At 43.6% G+C, this 20,116-nt stretch overlaps 1 protein-coding gene across 1 annotated transcript in view; it reads left to right on the top strand.

Annotated features, from left to right (window-relative positions):
- The window catches only part of map2k2a (mitogen-activated protein kinase kinase 2a), a 99,813-nt gene that overhangs the window by 67,777 nt on the left and 11,920 nt on the right, over positions 1–20,116 (top strand). The window contains exons 8-9 of the mRNA XM_068016612.1: positions 2,694–2,758; positions 8,239–8,300. Coding sequence (XP_067872713.1) covers positions 2,694–2,758; positions 8,239–8,300 — 127 coding nt within the window. The remainder of the gene's footprint in view (positions 1–2,693; positions 2,759–8,238; positions 8,301–20,116) is intronic.

Genomic DNA, 20,116 nt, shown 5'->3' with positions numbered 1-20,116 from the left:
CCAGCACTTGCTGTTCACATAAATAGGAGCAGTGGTTATGATTTGAAGTTATTGAAATCAGTGTTGAGTCCAGAAATCTTTTTTAAAGACTTGCATTTATATGGCAGCTTTCAGGACCACCGGACGTCTCAAAGCTTTACAGCCAACGCAGTACTTTTTGAAGTGCAGTCATTGTTGTTTTGAAGGAAATGCAGCAGCCAGTATGTGCACAGCAAGCTCCCACAAATAGCAATGTGTTTATGACCAGATAATCTCTTTTTGTAATGTTGATTGAGGGATAAATATTGGCCAAGACACTGGGGGTAACTCCCCTGCTCCTTTTCAGAATAGTGCCATGGGATCTTTTGCATCCACCCAAATAAGAAGATGGGGCCTTGGTTTAATGTCTCATCGGAAAGATGGCATCTCCGCCAGTGCAGCAGTCCCTCAGTACTGCACTAGAGTGTCAGCCTTGATTTTTGTGCTCAGGCCCTGGAGTGGCACTTGAACATTGTGACTCGGAGGCGAGAGTGCTATCAACTGAGCCACAGCTGACACACTGAAACAGAAGGCTGTAGAAAGCAATCAAAAGATGAATTGTTGATCCTCGAGCTTCTGTTGAGCTTCATTGGGACAGTGTAGGAGGCTGAGTACAGAGCAGCTATCGGATAACGAATTAAAATGACAAGCGACCGGCAGCTCGGTCATCCAGACTGAAACGGAGATCTTCCACAAAGCGGTCACCTTATCTATGTTTGGCCTCCCCAATGTAGAGGGGACATATTGTCATGCTCTGAAGGAGCCATGATGAAATAAACCATGAACTGGAGGAATTATGAAAATAAAAAGTCAACTATTAAACTGAGCCGCAAGAATTTGGACACTTGTACCACAGACAAAATGGAGTAGTGGTCATGTGACCCCCTCTGTACTGGAAATACATACCTCCGTCTATTGAGGATGAAACTCATTAACCTCGCCTGAAATAGCTCTGGGGAGAACCCATTGAAATTGAAAGGAGCATCATTGCACAGTGATGACTCCTATCTACATAAAGGAATTAACAAAAAGTTCTGGAGACAGACTGACATACAATCCAAACCAAAATGAATAGTTGTGAAGTTGCACCATTATAACAGAATGGTCTTCATTCAGATATCAATAGATAGCCATGGTTTCCATATCCTGGTCCATTGTGTGGTCACACTAGGAGAGAAGGCCATGTGTCACCTAACAGAAGACTTAGAAAGCTAACCCTCTGGAGGGAGAGGGAGATCAAGCCAAGACCACAAAAAAACAGTTTCCATCCAGAAACTGAGAAAGAGATCTAGCTGAAGAAGGTCCCTGCAGAACTAGAACTGAAAAACCATTACAGCAGGGAAATTACAAAGTGACTTTGAGACTCTCCATCTGCAAAGGTATACCAACCTCGCACCACCAACTTTGGGCTGAGTTTTAACCACTAGAAGAACTCTACAACATCTCAGCAAGTTCAAGGCTGCAAACATCCAGGCCTCACCTTGAAAAAGACTTTTCTCCAAAGAAGACGCAACACTATTCTGTAAACCACGAACCTTGGACTTTAAATTGCATCCTACTCTTTTCTCTGTCTCCATCTATTCTTGTGTATGTGTGTGTGTATGAATGTTGAGTGGGTGAAGGTTGCAACCATTTCAGGAATTAAAAATAAGTAGTTAACTTAGGTTTTCTCATAGGATTTTTAAAAAGTGTCATTTGTCTGTTTATTTGACCATAAAAACACTCTGACTAAGGCACCATTTTCAACAAAACACGATTGCAGTCAGTTGGGAAGTGAAAAGTAGAAGCCACCCACACTACTTACTACCTGTCCGTAACAGCATCTTAAGCAGCAAATAAAGTATATTGAATGGAAAGAACTATGCTTAAAATAGCTCTTTCACCTGAAAGGAGTCTTTGGGCCTGGACGGTGGGAAGGGAAGAGGTGTATTTGCTCCACTGGCATGGAAAGGTAGTGGGTTATGGAAGAGTGAACCAGGGAGGGACTGTTCCCTTGGCAACACCCTGGTTATTGCTTTGCTGAACACCTCTGTTCCCTCTGCAAGCATGACCTTAAATTTCTGGTCACTTACCATTTTACTGTCCCATTCGCATTCCAACCTCTGTCCTTAGGTTCCTGCACTATTGCAATGAAGCTCAACTGAATCTCGAGGAACAGCACCTCATCTTTCAGTTAGGCTCTTTACAACCTCCCGGACTCAACATAGATTTCAACAACTTCAGATCATAACCACTGATCTCATTGTTTCAGACTGCCGGTGCTGGTAATGTTTCTCCAGTTCCATTTACAGCTCCTCAAGACTCCTCTTTTGTTCCTACTACTTGTCCCATTGCCGTCCCTTGCACCATTATCCCTTTTTTCATTTAATCATTCCCGCCTTCCACCCTATCACACACCTTCCCTTTTGTTCTTTATTCTCCTCTCCATTTTCCCTGCTTCTGTACTTGCTTAAAACCTGTTAACCTATGTAACATTTTCTAGTTCTGATGGAAAGTCATCTTCATAGATGCTTCCTGACCCGAGAACTTCCAGCATTTTCTGTTTTTATTTCAGATTTCCGGAATCCGCAGCATTTTGCCTTTGAACACAGCTGAAATCTTGGGTTCTCAGACTGGCTTGTGTAGAATAGTGATGTCAGTACTTCAGCTGACTTGTTGCCTTTTCTATTGTGCAGGACATGGGATGGACAGTCGACCAGCCATGGCTATATTTGAACTTCTGGATTATATTGTTAATGAGGTTTGTTCTTTTTTTGTATGTTTATAGTAATAAAGGCTCACTTTATTAAATTGTTAACATAAAGGATAAATGTTTGGTGGCATGATTCAGAAAGTGTACGAAGAATAGTTGCCTTTTGGTGCTTTTGTTTTGGTTCTGTTTCAAAAACTGCCAGTTGGCAATTCTTCTTTCATTCTCAGCTTGCCCATAGTTGGTAGTTACATCTGGAGAATATTGATGCAATGCTGTGTGTATATGTGTATGCATATAAAAGCAGAGATGAATTATTTAATTTACCTTTTAATGAATCCAGGAGTTCCCTTTGCGACACCACCCCCCCCCCCCCCGCACCCCCAAACTCCCATTGCTATCTTTAACTGTTCCTTCCAACTGCATTCATTACAACACAAGATGATCAGCCCCTTGTACAAAGAAATCTTAGATAAAACCTGTTAGTTTTGTAAAAAAAACAAATTATATTTGTCAACATCTTTAGGATTTGAGTTCCTCTCTTTTTCTTTCCTCCATCACTGCTCCACCCACAACTCCCACACCCTCCATATTGGAAACACTAGCTGAGGAACTTCATCTTGTACTGCAAGCAAAAACTTGATTTATCCATGAGCGCTACTGTTTCCGGCCCTACTCAATATATAAACCCCTTGAACTGCTGATGAAGGAGCAGCAGAGCTACTACTGTATCCAGAATTTTCCCAAAAGCATCATTGGGATTATGTTTCACTGAAGAGATTTTGTAGCCAATTTTCCTGAACCTTGTTCCTGGAGTCCACATATTCGCCAGGCACAAAGCTCCGGAGAAAGAGAACGGAAACCCATTACTCTGTGTCTCCGCCTCCTATTTCTGGGCAATCTCTCTTTGGAGATGGAGCTATTGTAGGCCCACTAGTGTAATTTACATGAGGCAGAAATGAGTATTCCCAATCTCCTGCCTCTTCCCTGGAATTGTGGTCATGAGCTACTTCACAAAACTGACAAAATGCTTCAGCCCGGAATCTCCCACAGACGATAAGGTCAAATGTGGCCAGCAACTAGCTGATGAGATTCTCAGAAAATAAGCTTTAACTTTGAATCATAGAATCGTTACAACGCAGAAGGAGGCCATTCGACCTGTTGTGTCCATGTCAGCTCTCCGCCCTTTCCCCGTAACTCTGCAAATTGTTTTAACTTCAGGTGCTTATTCAATTCCCTTTTGAAAGCCACAATTGAATCTGCCTCCACCACACTCTTGGGCAGTGCATTCCAGATCCTAATCGAGCGTTTTAAAAAAAGGTTTTCTCATGTCACCTTTGGTTCCTTTGCCAATCACCTGAATTCTGTGTCCTCTAGTTTTCGACTCCTCTGCCAAAGGGAACAATTTTTCTCTATTTACTCTGTCCAGACTCTTCATGAATTTGAACTTTTCTGTCAAATCTTTTCTCAACCTTCTCGAAGGGGAACAACCCCATATTCTCCAGTCTCTCTTTGTAACTGAACACTCTCATCCCTGGAGCCATTCTCATAATTATGCACCCTCTCGAAAGCCTTCACATCCTTCCTAAAGTGCAGTGCCCAGCATTGGGCATAATACTCCAGTTGAGGCTGAACCAATTTTTTTAGAATAGTTCTTCATAACTTTCTTGCTTTGTATTCTGTGGGCTAAAAAGGCAGGGAGAATCCCCTGTCACTTCCCCCCCCCCCCCCACCCCCACCCCCGGCACAATTCCATGATGCCGGACCAATTAATAGCCCAGCGCCAGGATCCCTATCCCTTTAAAGACGGGGATCCTGCCTCCAAGAGCTGCCAGCCAATCACAGAACCGGTAGCGCCACCAGGCGCGGAGGCCGCTATAGGTACTGAAAAAGGCCTTGGACACAGGCCTAGCACTGGAGCCCGGATCCAAGGTGAGAGAGATCAGGTCGGCAGGCCCCGGTGATTGGGAGGGGTGCGGGGAGAGGGTAGGTGTTTAGTGCAGGGGGAGGGGTGTTTAAGGTACGTGGAGTTTTTCCCAGCAGGGGCCCTCCATGGGCCACAGATTGCCCATGGAGAAGGCAGCCTCCCCACCACCAACCCCCCCCACCACCACCCCTGCTGCTGGTTAAATCATAGCAACGACAGGAAGAGGCACTTAAGTCAATCGGCCTCTGGGCAAGAAGACCGTCTTCGGCCTATGCCGCCCCTGACACAATTGCGTTGCAACAGGGAGGCGATGGGCCCTCCGCCCCCACCATCGCCTATTGCAATTCTATGGGGACCATAAAATACAACCCTATGCCTCTATTTATAAAGCCCAGGATCCCGTTTGCCTTTTTAACCACTTTCTCAACCTGCCCCACCACCTTTGATTTGTGCACATATAACCCCAGGTGTCTCTGTTCCTGAACCCTCTTTAGAATTGTACCTTTTACTTTATGTTTATCAATCTAACAAGTGTAGTTTTGGTGAATTCCTTTGAAGATTTGATTCCACGTGAAACTGACCTCTTCCCTCCATTTATGGTTGATCAATTGTATCTCTCTGAAGTATTTAACATCCAATAAATTTTAGTGCAGTGATTATTATATAAGGAAACGCAGCAGCCATTTTGCACATGGCAAAGGTCTACATAAAGCAATGAGATAAATGGCCAGTTAATCCTTTGGTGCTTGAAGGAGAGGTGTTAGCCATGATGGGTTAAGCTTCAAGAAAGTGAAGGCCCCAGATTTTCCAAGAAATGTTAGGTTAAGATGCTTTATCTGATAAAGAATTATATGTAACTCAGCAAAGCTGTGACTTTATTGATGGAGCAAGAAGATATTGCTTGGCTGCATCCTGAAAACTCTCCATATAAAATTGCCAAAATTGCCTTTCCTTTGGAATATGGTGCAAGCTACATGCAAAGAATAGCAACCACTTTTACCATTTAGTTAATAACTCACCCTCATATTGGCATTTTAACATATAACCCAGTGAACAAATTCTTACAGCTAAGATTTATTTACTTTAAAACGTTTTTGTGTAACCATTAGTTTACAAATGGAAGTTGAATTGCAGTAAATCACTTTGAGCCGGGATGCAAATGTTACTGTTTACACCATCCATGTGCTGGTTGTCCAAAAATAATTGAGTCTGGGAGGAAACATGATCACTTAAAAACATGACTTTAATTGGTACTGAGCATTGGAGCTACCCAGTATGTTTACATGAACTGTTGTGCAAAAATGCAGTACTTATGGCCAACTGGCAGCACAGTTTACTGAGGAAAAAAAACCCAAGAAATAGGAGCGGGAGTAGACCATGTGGCCCATTGAGCCTGCTCTGCCATTCAAAGCTATTATGGATGATCTTAGGATTTAACTCCACTTTCATGCTCATTCGCCATATCCCTTGATTGCCTGCGAGAGCAAAAATCTGTCTATCCCAGCCTTAAAAGTATTCAACAATAGAGCATCCACAACCCTCTGGGGTAGAGAATTCCGAAGATTCACAACCCTTTGAGTGAAGTAATTTCTTCTCACCTCAGTCCTGAATGATTGGCCCGTTATCCTGAGACTGTGCCCCCGTGTTTTAGATTCCCCGACCAGCGGAAATAATCTGTGTCTACCTTACCTAGCCTCTTTAGAATCTTATGTGTTTCAATGAGATCACCACTCATTCTTCTAAATTGCAGAGAATACTGGCCCAATTTACTTAGTCTCTCATCATAGGACAACCCCCTCATCCTGGGGACTAATCTAGTGAACCTTCGCTGCACTGCCTCCAATGCAAGTATATCCTTTCTTAAATGTGGAGACCAAACTGCACACAGTATTCCAGATGTGGTCTCACCAAAACCCTGTACAATTGTAGCAATACTTCCTCATTTCTGTACTCCAATCCCCTTGCAGTAAAGGGCAATATGCCTTTTGCATTCCTAATTGCTTGTTGTACCTACATGTTAGCTTTCTGCATTCCTTGTACAAGCACGCCCAAGTTACTTTGAACATCGACACTTACAAGTTTCACACCTTTTTTTAAAAAAATGTATTCTGCTTTTCCATTCTTATGACCAAAGTATATAACCTCACACTTCCCTACATTATACTCCATCTGCAATCTTGTTGCCCACTCAGTTAATCTGTCAATATCTCTTTGCAGCCTGTGTACTCTCCACAGCTTACCTTTCCACCTACCTTTGTATCATCAGCAAACTTTGATACATTACTCTCTCTTCATCTAAGACATTAACATAGATTGTAAATAGCTGAGGCCCCAGCACTGATCCTTGTGGCACTCCACTATTTACTGCCTGCCAACTTGAAAATGCACCATTTATGCCCACTCGTTGCTTCCTGTCTGTTAACCAATCATCTATCCATGCTAATATATTACCCCCAACTCCATGAGCCCATTATCTTGCCAATTGACCTTTTGTATGGCACCTTATCAAATGCCCTTTGGAAATCCAGGATACTCCCCTTTATCTACCCTCCTAGTTACATCCTCAAAAAACTCTCATAAATTTGTCAAACAGGATTTCCCTTTACTAAAACCTTGTTGACTTGTTCTAATCATACTGTGCTTTTCTAAGTGCATTGTTAAGACTACCTTAATAATAGATTCCAGCATTTTCCCAATGACTGACAGGCTAACTGGCCTGTAATTCCCTGTTTTCTCTCTCCCTCCTTTCTTGAAAAGCAGTGTAACATTTGCCAACTTCCAATGTGATGCACCATTCTTGAATCCAAGGAATTTTGGAAAATCATAGCTAGCACATCCACTATCTCTGCAGCTATCTCTTTTAGAACCCTAGGATGTAGGCCATCTGGTCGTGGGGATTTGTCAGATTTTAGTCCCTTAAGTTTTTCCAATACTTTTTTCTCTGCTGATTTGAATTTCCTTAATTTCCTCACTTTTTAGTCCCTAGGTTACTGCCTATTTCTGATATGGAACTTGTGTCTTCTAATGTGAAGACAACCCAAAATATTTGTTGAATGCCGCTGCCATTTCCTCATTCCCCATGATAATTTCTTCTGTCTCTGTTTCCAAGGGATCAGTGTTTACTTTAGCTACTCTCTTCCTTTTGATATCCTATAAAAGCTCTTACAAACTTTCTATGTTACTGGCTAGTTTACTCTCATTCTGTTTTTTCCTTTTTTATCAACTTTTTGGTGGCCCTTTGCTGGTTTCTGAAACACTTCCAATCTTCAGACTTGTCGCTCTTTTTCTTTTAATCTAATACTATCCTTAACTTCCTGAGTGAGCCATGGATGTGGCTGAGTTTTTGTTTTTCAAAGAAATGTATTTTTGTTGAACATTTTGAATTGTTACTTTAATCGTTTCCCACTGTTCATTTACAGCCATATCTTTTAGTCTGTTTACCCAATTTATCTTAGCCAGTTCTTGACTCATGCCTGCGTAATTGACTTTATTTAAGTTTAAGATTCTTGTCTGTGATTGGAGCATGTCACTTCCAAGCTATTATTTTAGTTTCAAAACTATTTCCAGTACTGTTTATTGACCATTTTATTACTTTTCCTTCCAGCCTCCTCCTAAACTCCCCATTGGTGTATTTACACAGGACTTTCAAGAGTTTGTAAATAAATGGTAAGTAACTGCACAATATGCTGTGTGGGAGCGCACTGGTACCTCTCTGTCCTACAAGGATACTCAATGTCCTGAGGTAGTTGTCAGACCTTTACTACTCTCCCTTAACCACAGATGACTCCATCTCATTCTTATTATCCCAACATCACCTGGACACAGGTATCTGCACTTTTTCTTCCTTTCTCACACTTTTTTTTAATCTAAATGTGAGACATGATGGCTTGTTATCTATTTTTAAATTCTTAGATGTGGATTAGCATATCAAGTGCTCAAGCCACATCACTCCAGGAGGATTCTCCAATATTAAGGGATATTCTAATTTATAGAGCTTTGTATTGAGGCTGCTAGCAGAGATCAGCACTCTTTTGCAAGCCCATGCCAAGTGCCAGGAAACCAAGAATGAAAGGGATTTAATTTAATATCTATGATCTCTAAAGATTTAAGAGGTTTCTGCCCAGCTCTGAAGCTCCATCTGGGTCATTTTACATGAGAATAGTTTAATTGCCGTAATTCATTCGAGTAGCATCTTCAAGAGAATATACCTGATCAGTGATTTCTTCAATGTGGCAAATTACTGTCAACTCTTAAACTTTCTTATTCAACATCCAGTGGATTAACTCCCAATGCAAAATACTTCCCTTGTGAATCACATTCGCACGTGGGATTTTCACAAAGTGCCTTCTGAATCTGTGCTGTAGGTGTTAGCACCCAGGTTCGCTAGTTTGCTTATCAAAACTCCAACCTGAGAGTCCAAACGTTAGTCATGTGATAACATTCAAGATGTTCTCCGTGTGTTCAGTGTAGGAGATTTGATGGAGATGTTCATAATTATACAGGAGTTTAATGAGTTGGATAGGGAATAACTGTCTTCAGTGGTGAGTCAGTAACAAGAGGGCATAAATTTATCAAAGAATGAAGTTAGAGGTTTGGGAAGAACTTTTTAACGAGTGGGTTGTTAGGGCACAGAATTCCCTACGAGAAATTGTCAGTACTTAACTGCTTTGGGGAAGCTAGCCTGTTAACTGCAGAGAAGCCCAACGGGAACCTTAGCATATATGTATAAAAAAGATACTTTATGGAGTTGTGGACGAAACATGGCATTCAAATCATGATGGATATAAAGAAATGTATTCTATATTCAGGCAAGGAAGGGCTGGTCATATGGATGGCATGATGGAATCAATGACAGTGACCTCTGAAAAGGTTCATGGACTCCTTTATGACACAGAAGGAGGCCATTCAGCATATTGAGTCCATGCCAGCTCTCCATAGACCAATCCAGTCAGTTCCACCACCCGCTCCCTGCTCTATCCCTATAGCCCTGTAAATTTATTTCCTTCAAGTATCCATCCAATTTCCTTTTGAAATCATTGATTGTCTCTGCCTCCATGGCCCTTGTAGGCAGCAAGTTCCTGGTCATTACCACTCGTTCTTCCTCACCTCCATCCTGCAACCTTTGGCCAAAACCTTAAATCTGTGTCCCCTGATCCTTGTACCATTAGCTAATGGGAACAGTTTTTCTTTGTCTACTTTATCTAAGCCTGTCATAATCTTGTATACCTCTATCAAATCTCCCCGCTGTCTCCTTTGCTCTAAGGAGAACAACCCCAGCTTCTCCAACCTAACCTCTTCGCTAAAATTCCTCTCCCTGGACCCATTCTGGTAAATCTCCTGTACAACCTCTCAAGGATCCTCACATCCATCCTAAAGTGTGGTGACCAAAACTAGATGCAAACTAGTTGTGGCCTAAACAGATCTTTATAAAAGTTCAACATAACTTCCCTGCTTTTGTACTCAATACCTCTACTTATGAAGCCCAAGGTCCCATATGCTTTGCTGAGTACTCTGTCAATATGTCCTGCCATCTTCAAAGACTGATGAACATGCACCGCCAGATCCCTCCATCACTGCACACTTTTTAGAACTGTGCCATTAAGTCTATATGACGTATCCCCCATCCCTTCTCCCAAATGTATCACCTCACATTTCTCTCTATTAAATTCCATATGCCACTTGTCTTCCCATTCTGCTAGCTTGTCTATGTCCTATTGCAGACAGTTTGTATCTTCCTCGCTGTTTGCCATTCCTCCAAGTTTGGTATCATCTACAAATTTTGAAATGTTACTCACTCTCTTTCAATATCCAAGTCCTTTATAGACAAAGCCGTGGTCTATACTGACCCTTGGTGAACACCACTGTCTGAAAAATAGCCATTTACCATGACTCGCTGTTTTGTATTCTTAAGCCAATCTTTTATCCAAGCTGACACTGACCCTTCTATTGTCCGAGCCTCAATTTTGTTAACCAGTCTTTTATGTGATTCTTTGTAAAATGTTTTCTTAAAATCCAAATTGACAACATCCATTGCATTCTCTTCATCAACCTTCTCTGTTACTTCATCAAAAAATGTAATTGGACTAGTCAAGCACGATCTGCCTTGCACAAATCCATGTTGGCTATCCTTAATTAGCTCAGACCTCTCCAAGTGCCTGTTCATTTTGTCCCTGATTATTGCTGCAAAATCTTATCCACCACTGATGTTAAACTGACTGGCCTGTAGTTACTAGGACTGTCTTTACACCCTTTCTTGAATAAGGGTGTCACATTTGGCACACTCCAATTGTCTGGCACCTCCCCCATATCTGGTGAAGACTGCAAGGTTATAGTAAGCCATTCCTCTATCTTCCACCCTCATTTCCTTTAGCAACCTTGGATGCAAGCCATCCGGCCCTGGTGACTTATCCACTCTAAGCAGAACCAGCCTTTCCAATACCTCCTACCTCTCAATTTTCACTCCATCCATTACGTCTACCATCTCTGCTTCTACCAATTATTTTGTCAGCATTCATTTCCTTTGTAAACACAGATACAAGGTACTCATTAAGTATTCTAGCCTTACCTTGCGCCTCTAAGCATATATCACCCACATCATCCCTAATAGATCCCACCCTGCCTCTCATCCCCGCTTACCATTTACATGCCAGTGGATGAATTTTGGGTTCCTTTTTTGTTGACTGCCATTCCAGTCTCTCATTGTTTCTTTGCCTGTCTTATTTTCCTCTTCATTTCCCCTCTGAACTTAGTATACTTGTCCTGGTACTTGCTTGAAGAAGTCACCTGACATGCATCAAACACTATCTATTTTAGTTTCATCATATTCTCCATCTCCCTTGTCATCTAAGGAGCCCTGGCTTTGGCTCCCCTACCTTTTGCCCTTGTTGGACTGTACCTAGCCTGTACCTGAAGTATCTCCTCCTTAAAGATCATAATTTGTTCTGATACAGTTTTTCCTGTCAGACTTTGGTTCCATTTTACCCTGGCTAGATCCTTTCTCATCTCATTGAAGTTAGCCTCCTTCTAATTTAGGCATTCCACTTTAGATTGTTCCTTGCTTTTCCTCATTATTAGTCTAAACTTTATGATACGATGATCACACTTCCCCAGATGTTCTCCCACAGACACTTGGTCCACTTGGATCACCTCATTCCCGAGCACCAGATCCAACAATGCCTCTTTCCTAATTGGACTGAGAAGGTACTGGTCAAGGAAGTTCTCCTGAAGGTATTTCAGAAATTCCTCCCCCTCCTTATCCTTTACTCCAGTACTGTCCTGTCCTGGTCGATATTTGGGTAATTAAAGTCCCCCAGTATCACCCTCTATAGTCTTGCACGTCACTGTGATTTCCCTGCAGATTTGCTCCTCGATCTTTTTCTATTTGGAGGCTGATAAAAGAAATGTGATCATCCCTTTTTTGCTTCTCAACTCTAACCAAATACATTCTGTCATTGCCCCCGCAAGGACATCTGCTCTTTCCAACAACACAAAGTCTTCCCCGATCAGTACTGCCACCCCACCTCCCTTTTTTCCTTCCCTATTTTTTTCTGAACACTTTGTATCCTTGTATATTGTATAATGGTGAGGACTAGCAGCTTGTCCTCATCATTTTTAAACCACATTTCTTTTATTGCCGTTACATCATATTCCCACACGGCTATTTGTGCTTGTACCTTGCTAACCTTATCCACAACGCTTTGTGTGTTTACATACTAAATTGGCAGGGGGTGGACACCAGAATATAGAAGTGGAAAAGAGGAATAAGGTGCTAAAGGAGTGGTAATATGGTACTACTCCCTTCTCGAGTACTGTCCAACACTCTCACTTTATGCACCTTATTTTTTTAATATTTTTAAAATGTATTTATATATATCATATATAGATGTATAGATTGTAAATAGCTGAGGCCGCTGCACTGATCCTTGAAGCATTTCAGTAGTCACAGCCTGCCAACTTGAAAATGCCCCTTTATCCCTACTTTCTGCTTCCTGTCTGTTTACCAATCCTCTATCAATGCTAATATATTGCCCCCAAAATCCAGGAGCCCTTACCTTGTCTATTAACTTTCTGTGTAGCACCTTATCGAATGCCTTTTGGAAATCCAAGAATACTGCATCCACTGTTTCGTCTTTATCTACCCTTCCTGTTACATCCTCAGAAAAACACTAATAAATTTGTCAAACACTATTTCCCTTTTGTAAAACCATGTTGACTTTGTCTGATCATACTGTGATTTTCTAAGTGCATTGTTAAGACTTCCTTAATAATAGATTCCAGTATTTTCCTGACAACTGATGTCAGGTTAACTGGCCTGTAGTTCCCTGTTTTCTCTCTCCCTCCTTTCTTGAATAGTGGTGTTATATTTGCTAACTTCCAATCTACTGGACTGTTCTACAATCTAGGGAATTTTGGAAAACCATAACCAGTGCATCCGCTATCCCTGCAGCTACCTCTTTTAGAACCCTAAGATTGTAGGCCATCAAGTCCTGGCGATTTGTTGGATTTTAGTCCCTTAAGTTTCTCCAATACTTCCTTTCTGCTGATATTATGACTTTAAGATCCTCAGTCTTATTAGCCTCCTGCTTACCCTCTGTTTTTGGTCTGTAATTTGTGTCTTCTACTGTGAGGACAGTCCCAAAATATTTATTCAATGTCTCTGCCATTTCCTCATTTCCCATGATAATTTCTCCTGTCTCTGCCTTTCGGGGCCCAGTGTTTACTTCAGCAACTCTGCTTTTTATATACTTGTAAAAGCTCTTGAAATCTATTTTTATATTCCTGGCTAGTTTACACTCATTCTGTTTTTTCCCTTTTTATCAACTTTTTGGTGGCCCTTTGCTGGTTTCTGAAACACTCAATCTTCAGGCTTGCTACTATTCTTTGCCACAATGTAAGCTCCCTCTTTTAATCTAGTACTATCCTTAACTTCCTTAGTAATGGATCTTGCTGAGTTTTTGATTTTAATGGAATATATTTTTGTTGAACATTTTGAATTGTTTCTTTAAATATTTCCCACTGTTTATTTACCACCATACCTTTAGTCCATTTATACAATCAACTATATCCAGCTCTCCCCTCATACCTGTGAATTGGCTTCGTTTAAGTTTCTTGTTTGGGACTGGAGTATGTCGCTTTCAAAGCTAATATGGAATTCAGTTGTATTGTGATCACTTTTCCCAGTGGGTCTTTTACTATGTGGTTACTAATTAATCCTGCCTCATTGCACAATACTAGATGTAAAATAGTTTTGCCCTAGTTCATTCCTCAACGTTTACAGGAAACTGTCATGAAAGCATTCTACAAACTCATCTTCTCGACCACCTTTACCAATTTGGTCCAGTCTATATGAAAATTGAAGTCCCACATCGTTATGCTTAATGCGGTAACTTTATAACTGTTGTTAGGAGGCCCATAAACTACTCCCATCAGTGTTTTCTGTCCCTTGTTATCCCTAATCTTCACCTATACTGATTGTACTTCCTGATTTTCTGAGCCAAGATCCTATCTTACTACTGTCCTTAAGTCATCCTTTGCTACCAGGGCTACTCTTCCTCCTTTTCCATTCTATCTGTCTTTTCGAAATGTTGTGCAGTCTGGAATATTTATTTCTCAACCTTGGTCACCTTGTAACGATGTCTCTGTAATGGCGATTAGTTCTAAACCATTTATCTCTGTTTGTGCTGCTAGTTTATCTATCTTATTGCAAATGCTTTGCACATTCCAATAAAGAGCCTTTGCTTTTTTCTTTTACTACTGGTATTTGCTTGGACCTTATTCACTGATGCACTAATACCATTAAACATTCTGTCCCTTCCTGTCACACTCTGCTTGTCTTAACCCAAATTACTACACTGTTCTATTGTCTCAACTTTTCTCTTCAGATTTCTAAAATGTCCCTGCACCTGAACCCTCTACCCCCACCCTTTTTAGTTTAAAGCCCTATCCTCGGCCTAGTTATACGTTTCACCAGGACATGGGTTGCAGTCCAGTTTAAGTGGAGCCTGTCCCAACAGCTCCCTCTTTTCCAAGTACTGGTGTGCATGCCCCATCAATCAAAACCCCTTCTTCCCACACTGCTGTTTGAACCATGTGTTTAATTCCCTAATCTGCTTTACCCTATGCCAATTGGCACTTGGCTCAGGTAACAATCCAGAGATGGTCACCTTTTAGGTTCTGCGTTATAATTTGGACCCTATCTCCTCAAACTCTCAGCAGAATGTCATTCCTAGTTCCACCTATGTAACTTGCTCATACGTGGACCACGACAACTGGATCCTCCGGCTCCCATTCCAAGATCGTCATTAATCCTGGCACCAAACAGGCAACCCAACGTTCGGAACTCCTCATCATGGCTGCAGAGAACAGTGTCTATGCCCTAACTATACTGTCCCCTATCACTGCTACATTCCTTTTCACTCCCGCCGCTTGAATGGCTTCCTGCACCATGGTGCTATGGTCAGTTTGCTCATCCACCCTGCAGTCCTTGTTTGCATTCACACAGTCAGTAAGTATCTTGTATCTATTGGTCTAAGTCGAGGGCTAAGGTTCCTTCACTACATCCTTCCCCATACCTGCCTGACTTACAGTCACACCCTCCTGTCCCTGACCATTGACCAAATCTGAAGTTTTACTTTACCTAAGAGGTGTGACTGCCTCCCGGAGCAAAGTGTCCAGATAACTCTCCACCTGCCTGATGTCCAGCAATGTCTGCAACTCTGAGTCCAGCTTGGCAACTCTGAGTTGAGTTGTTTAAGCTGCAGACACTTACCGCAGATATGGTTGTCCAGAACTGCAGTGCATTCCACATGCAGTCACGGCACACCACCTTCCCTGCCATGTCTGTCTAACCTAACTTATTTGTTTGATTACTTTACTAAATTAGTAACTAGTTTGCTAAAGTAATAAGTTACAGTCTCCAAGCTTGAAGACAAAAGAAGAACATTAAAGAACTATTGGAGGTGCAGCAATAAGAATAAAAAGCAGCACCTCCTTCCCATTCTGCACTGACTTCCCACTTGCACCAAAATCCAGCTTAGCACTTAGTTCACAAAGCACTTTGTTCCCAGATTGCTCTGTGCTTCCCCACTCCATGTGCACAGCATCAGAAATTTGATCGACATGTTCAAATTTATATGGGATTTTGATGAGGTGAATAAGGAATAACTACCTTCTTCAGTAACTAGAGGGCATAAATTTATCAAAAAAATGAAGGAAGAGGTTAGAGTTCCCTACCAGAAAAAGTAGTCAACCATGACTACTTTTAAAAGAGGAGTAGATAAATATTTGAAAAGAAAAATGTAAAACGGTAAGGGAGAAATGGAAGTGGAAAGCCCTTTGAGAACCTGTGAAGAGGCCGAATGTATTTTTTTTCTGCTGTACAATCAGTTTATGCAGCTAAATGCGTGATTGTTTTTCTGCATGTGCTATGTTCTGTACTGTAGGACCCTCCCTGCATGCTCTGAGGAAAGAAAAGTGTACTGGTGGGTAAATTGAAGATGACAGTTCTCATCTGGACCAGGAAATCCTTGCAGTCAGGCTGTGGCCTATAATAAACTACTCCCATCTGGTTTTCTGCTGTGGCTCATCCTCCTGCTCCTCTTCCCCACCCTAAAAACAATAAGTAGAATAGACAGATTCAAGGACTTAAATCCTGAATATTTTTTAAGGAATTATAGCTATTTACCTCCCGTATTCCCAAAAATCCTGGTAACCTACATTCTCTTAAATTTAAAGTGTATAATATTCTTTCTTTTCTTCTTCTTTCTTTCTTTTGGGCCTCCTTATCTCGAGAGACAATGGATACGCGCCTGGAGGTGGTCAGTGGTTTGTGAAGCAGCGCCTGGAGTGGCTATAAAGGCCAATTCTGGAGTGACAGGCTCTTCCACAGGTGCTGCAGAGAAATTTGTTTGTTGGGGCTGTTGCACAGTTGGCTCTCCCCTTGCGCCTCTGTCTTTTTTCCTGCCAACTACTAAGTCTCTTCGACTCGCCACAATTTAGCCCTGTCTTTATGGCTGCCCGCCAGCTCTGGCGAATGCTGGCAACTGACTCCCACGACTTGTGATCAATGTCACACGATTTCATGTTGCGTTTGCAGACGTCTTTATAACGGAGACATGGACGGCCGGTGGGTCTGATACCAGTGGCGAGCTCGCTGTACAATGTGTCTTTGGGGATCCTGCCATCTTCCATGCGGCTCACATGGCCAAGCCATCTCAAGCGCCGCTGACTCAGTAGTGTGTATAAGCTGGGGATGTTGGCCGCTTCAAGGACTTCTGTGTTGGAGATATAGTCCTGCCACCTGATGCCAAGTATTCTCCGAAGGCAGCGAAGATGGAATGAATTGAGACGTCGCTCTTGGCTGGCATACGTTGTCCAGGCCTCGCTGCCGTAGAGCAAGGTACTGAGGACACAGGCCTGATACACTCGGACTTTTGTGTTCCGTGTTAGTGCGCCATTTTCCCACACTCTCTTGGCCAGTCTGGACATAGCAGTGGAAGCCTTACCCATGCGCTTGTTGATTTCTGCATCTAGAGACAGGTTACTGGTGATAGTTGAGCCTAGGTAGGTGAACTCTTGAACCACTTCCAGAGCGTGGTCGCCAATATTGATGGATGGAGCATTTCTGACATCCTGCCCCATGATGTTCGTTTTCTTGAGGCTGATGGTTAGGCCAAATTCATTGCAGGCAGACGCAAACCTGTCGATGAGACTCTGCAGGCATTCTTCAGTGTGAGATGTTAAAGCAGCATCGTCAGCAAAGAGGAGTTCTCTGATGAGGACTTTCCGTACTTTGGACTTCGCTCTTAGACGGGCAAGGTTGAACAACCTGCCCCCTGATCTTGTGTGGAGGAAAATTCCTTCTTCAGAGGATTTGAACGCATGTGAAAGCAGCAGGGAGAAGAAAATCCCAAAAAGTGTGGGTGCGAGAACACAGCCCTGTTTCACACCACTCAGGATAGGAAAGGGCTCTGATGAGGAGCCACCATGTTGAATTGTGCCTTTCATATTGTCATGGAATGAGGTGATGATACTTAGTAGCTTTGGTGGACATCCGATCTTTTCTAGTAGTCTGAAGAGACCACGTCTGCTGACGAGGTCAAAGGCTTTGGTGAGATCAATGAAAGCAATGTAGAGGGGCATCTGTTGTTCACGGCATTTCTCCTGTATCTGACGAAGGGAGAACAGCATGTCAATAGTCGATCTCTCTGCACGAAAGCCACACTGTGCCTCAGGGTAGACGCGCTCGGCCAGCTTCTGGAGCCTGTTCAGAGCGACTCGAGCAAAGACTTTCCCCACTATGCTGAGCAGGGAGATTCCACGGTAGTTGTTGCAGTCACCGCGGTCACCTTTGTTTTTATAGAGGGTGATGATGTTGGCATCGCGCATGTCCTGGGGTACTGCTCCCTCGTCCCAGCACAGGCATAGCAGTTCATGTAGTGCTGAGAGTATAGCAGGCTTGGCACTCTTGATTATTTCAGGGGTAATGCTGTCCTTCCCAGGGGCTTTTCCGCTGGCTAGGGAATCAATGGCATCACTGAGTTCCGATTTGGTTGGCTGTATGTCCAGCTCATCCATGACTGGTAGAGGCTGGGCTGCATTGAGGGCAGTCTCAGTGACAGCATTCTCCCTGGAGTACAGTTCTAGGTAGTGCTCAACCCAGCGGTCCATCTGTTTGCGTTGGTCAGTGATTATGTCCCCCGATTTAGATTTGAGGGGGGTGATCTTCTTGATGGTTGGCCCAAGAGCTCTCTTCATGCCATCATACATTCCTCTGATGTTTCCGGTGTCTGAGGCCAGCTGAATATGACTGCATAGGTGTTGCCAGTAGTCGTTTGCGCAACGCCTAGCTGTTCTTTGTGCAGTACTTCTGGCTGCTTTAAGTGCTGCGGATGTTAAAACGCTGGGGGCTTTCTTGTAGTTCAAAAGTGCAATGCGCTTAGCGGCTATGACAGGTTCCAGCTCTTCATTATGAGATTGAAACCAGTCTGCATTTCTCTTCGCACTTTTGCCGTAGGTGGTCAAAGCTGACTCATAGATGGCGTCTCTGATGTGGGCCCACTTGGTCTCAGCATCCCCTGTGGGAGTGTTTTGAAGGGCTGTTACAAGTGAATTCAGAAATTTTTGTAACAGCTGTGGGTGAGAAATTCTGCTCGTGTTGATGCGCGGATGGCCCTTCTGCTTGGAATGATGCAACTTCTTTGGTCTGAGTCTAACCTTGCTGCACACCAGGGAGTGGTCGGTGTCGCAGTCCGCACTGTGGAAGCTGCGTGTGATTTGAACACTGTTTAAGGCGGCTCGCCTTGTGACAATGAGGTCTAGCTGGTGCCAACGACGTGATCTTGGGTGCCTCCATGAAACCTGGTGACAGGGTTTAGTGTGAAAGAACGAGTTGGTGATGCAGAGGTTATGATAGGTACACAACTCAAGCAGTCTCTGCCCGTTTTTTTTTTCTCAATGAAATTGATCCGGATGAAACTGACGAGAACAGCTGCCGATACTTTAATCTCCGATCCTGCTGTCTTCACAGTCCAGAGTGTCTGCAGCCACGGCATGCGGTAAGTCCATTGAGGTGAAGAAGGAGCTGCGGGACCCGAGAGAAGTCCTGTGAAAAGGTGCCCCGAACACCCAAAACATCCACGAACGGCCCCCCCGGCCGCAACTTCAAAGCGCCCGCGGGAGATGGCTCGGAGAGCATCTGCAGCGCACTGTCGGCAATGCTGCATGCTTTTATTTAAACCACTGCAAAAAAAAAACCCTTAGCAAATGTAACCACCTCTAAGTCTGCCAAATGATGCTTCACCTCCCGAAGGACGTGGATGAGCTTTCCGGACGTCGATGGTGGGCACTGAGGAAATGGCTTATTACCTGCACCAGATTCCACCCCCCCTCCCCCCCCTTTTACCCCCCTTCCACCCCCCCCCCCCACCCCCGTCCCCTTCCACCCCCCCCCCACCCCCGTCCCCTTCCCTGCTCCACCCTCTCAGCTCACCCCCTCACAACCCCGTCCCAGCCCGCCCCCCCCTCGCACCATCTTCACCCCGCACCCCCTTCCCCTGCACCCCCCCCCACCCCCTCCCTCTACCCCTCCCCCTTGCATCCCCTCCTCCCACCGGCACCATCCTACACCTGTGTAGGGGCCCCAACAACTCCACTGCCTTGTGGGCGTCTCGGGAGAGACCAAGGCTAAGGGAGTAAACCCTAACAGAAAATCCGGAGCGGAACCCCGTAGGCGGTCATGTGTCACCTTTGGCATGTTTCCGGCAGTTCCTGTAGCCATACTGGTGCCAAACGTCGTGTCCTGCACTCCTTTGGACCCCACCAGAAAGGCCGAGAGGGGGGTTTTGACGACTGGGCAATTCTCAACCTCCATAAATTTGCCCAGGCATGCGCCATGGAGAGGTCACTCCATAGTTGCCTCACAGCGACTAAAACAACACGGAAGGCAGCAGTTACGGGTTATAAGTCCAGATAAATTGCCGTAG

This window comes from Heterodontus francisci, chromosome 36 (assembly GCF_036365525.1).
Source record: "Heterodontus francisci isolate sHetFra1 chromosome 36, sHetFra1.hap1, whole genome shotgun sequence".
NCBI lineage: Eukaryota > Metazoa > Chordata > Chondrichthyes > Heterodontiformes > Heterodontidae > Heterodontus > Heterodontus francisci.
The sequence above is the reverse complement of the archived record's forward strand: the minus strand, read 5'-3'. Positions and strand labels throughout refer to the sequence as shown.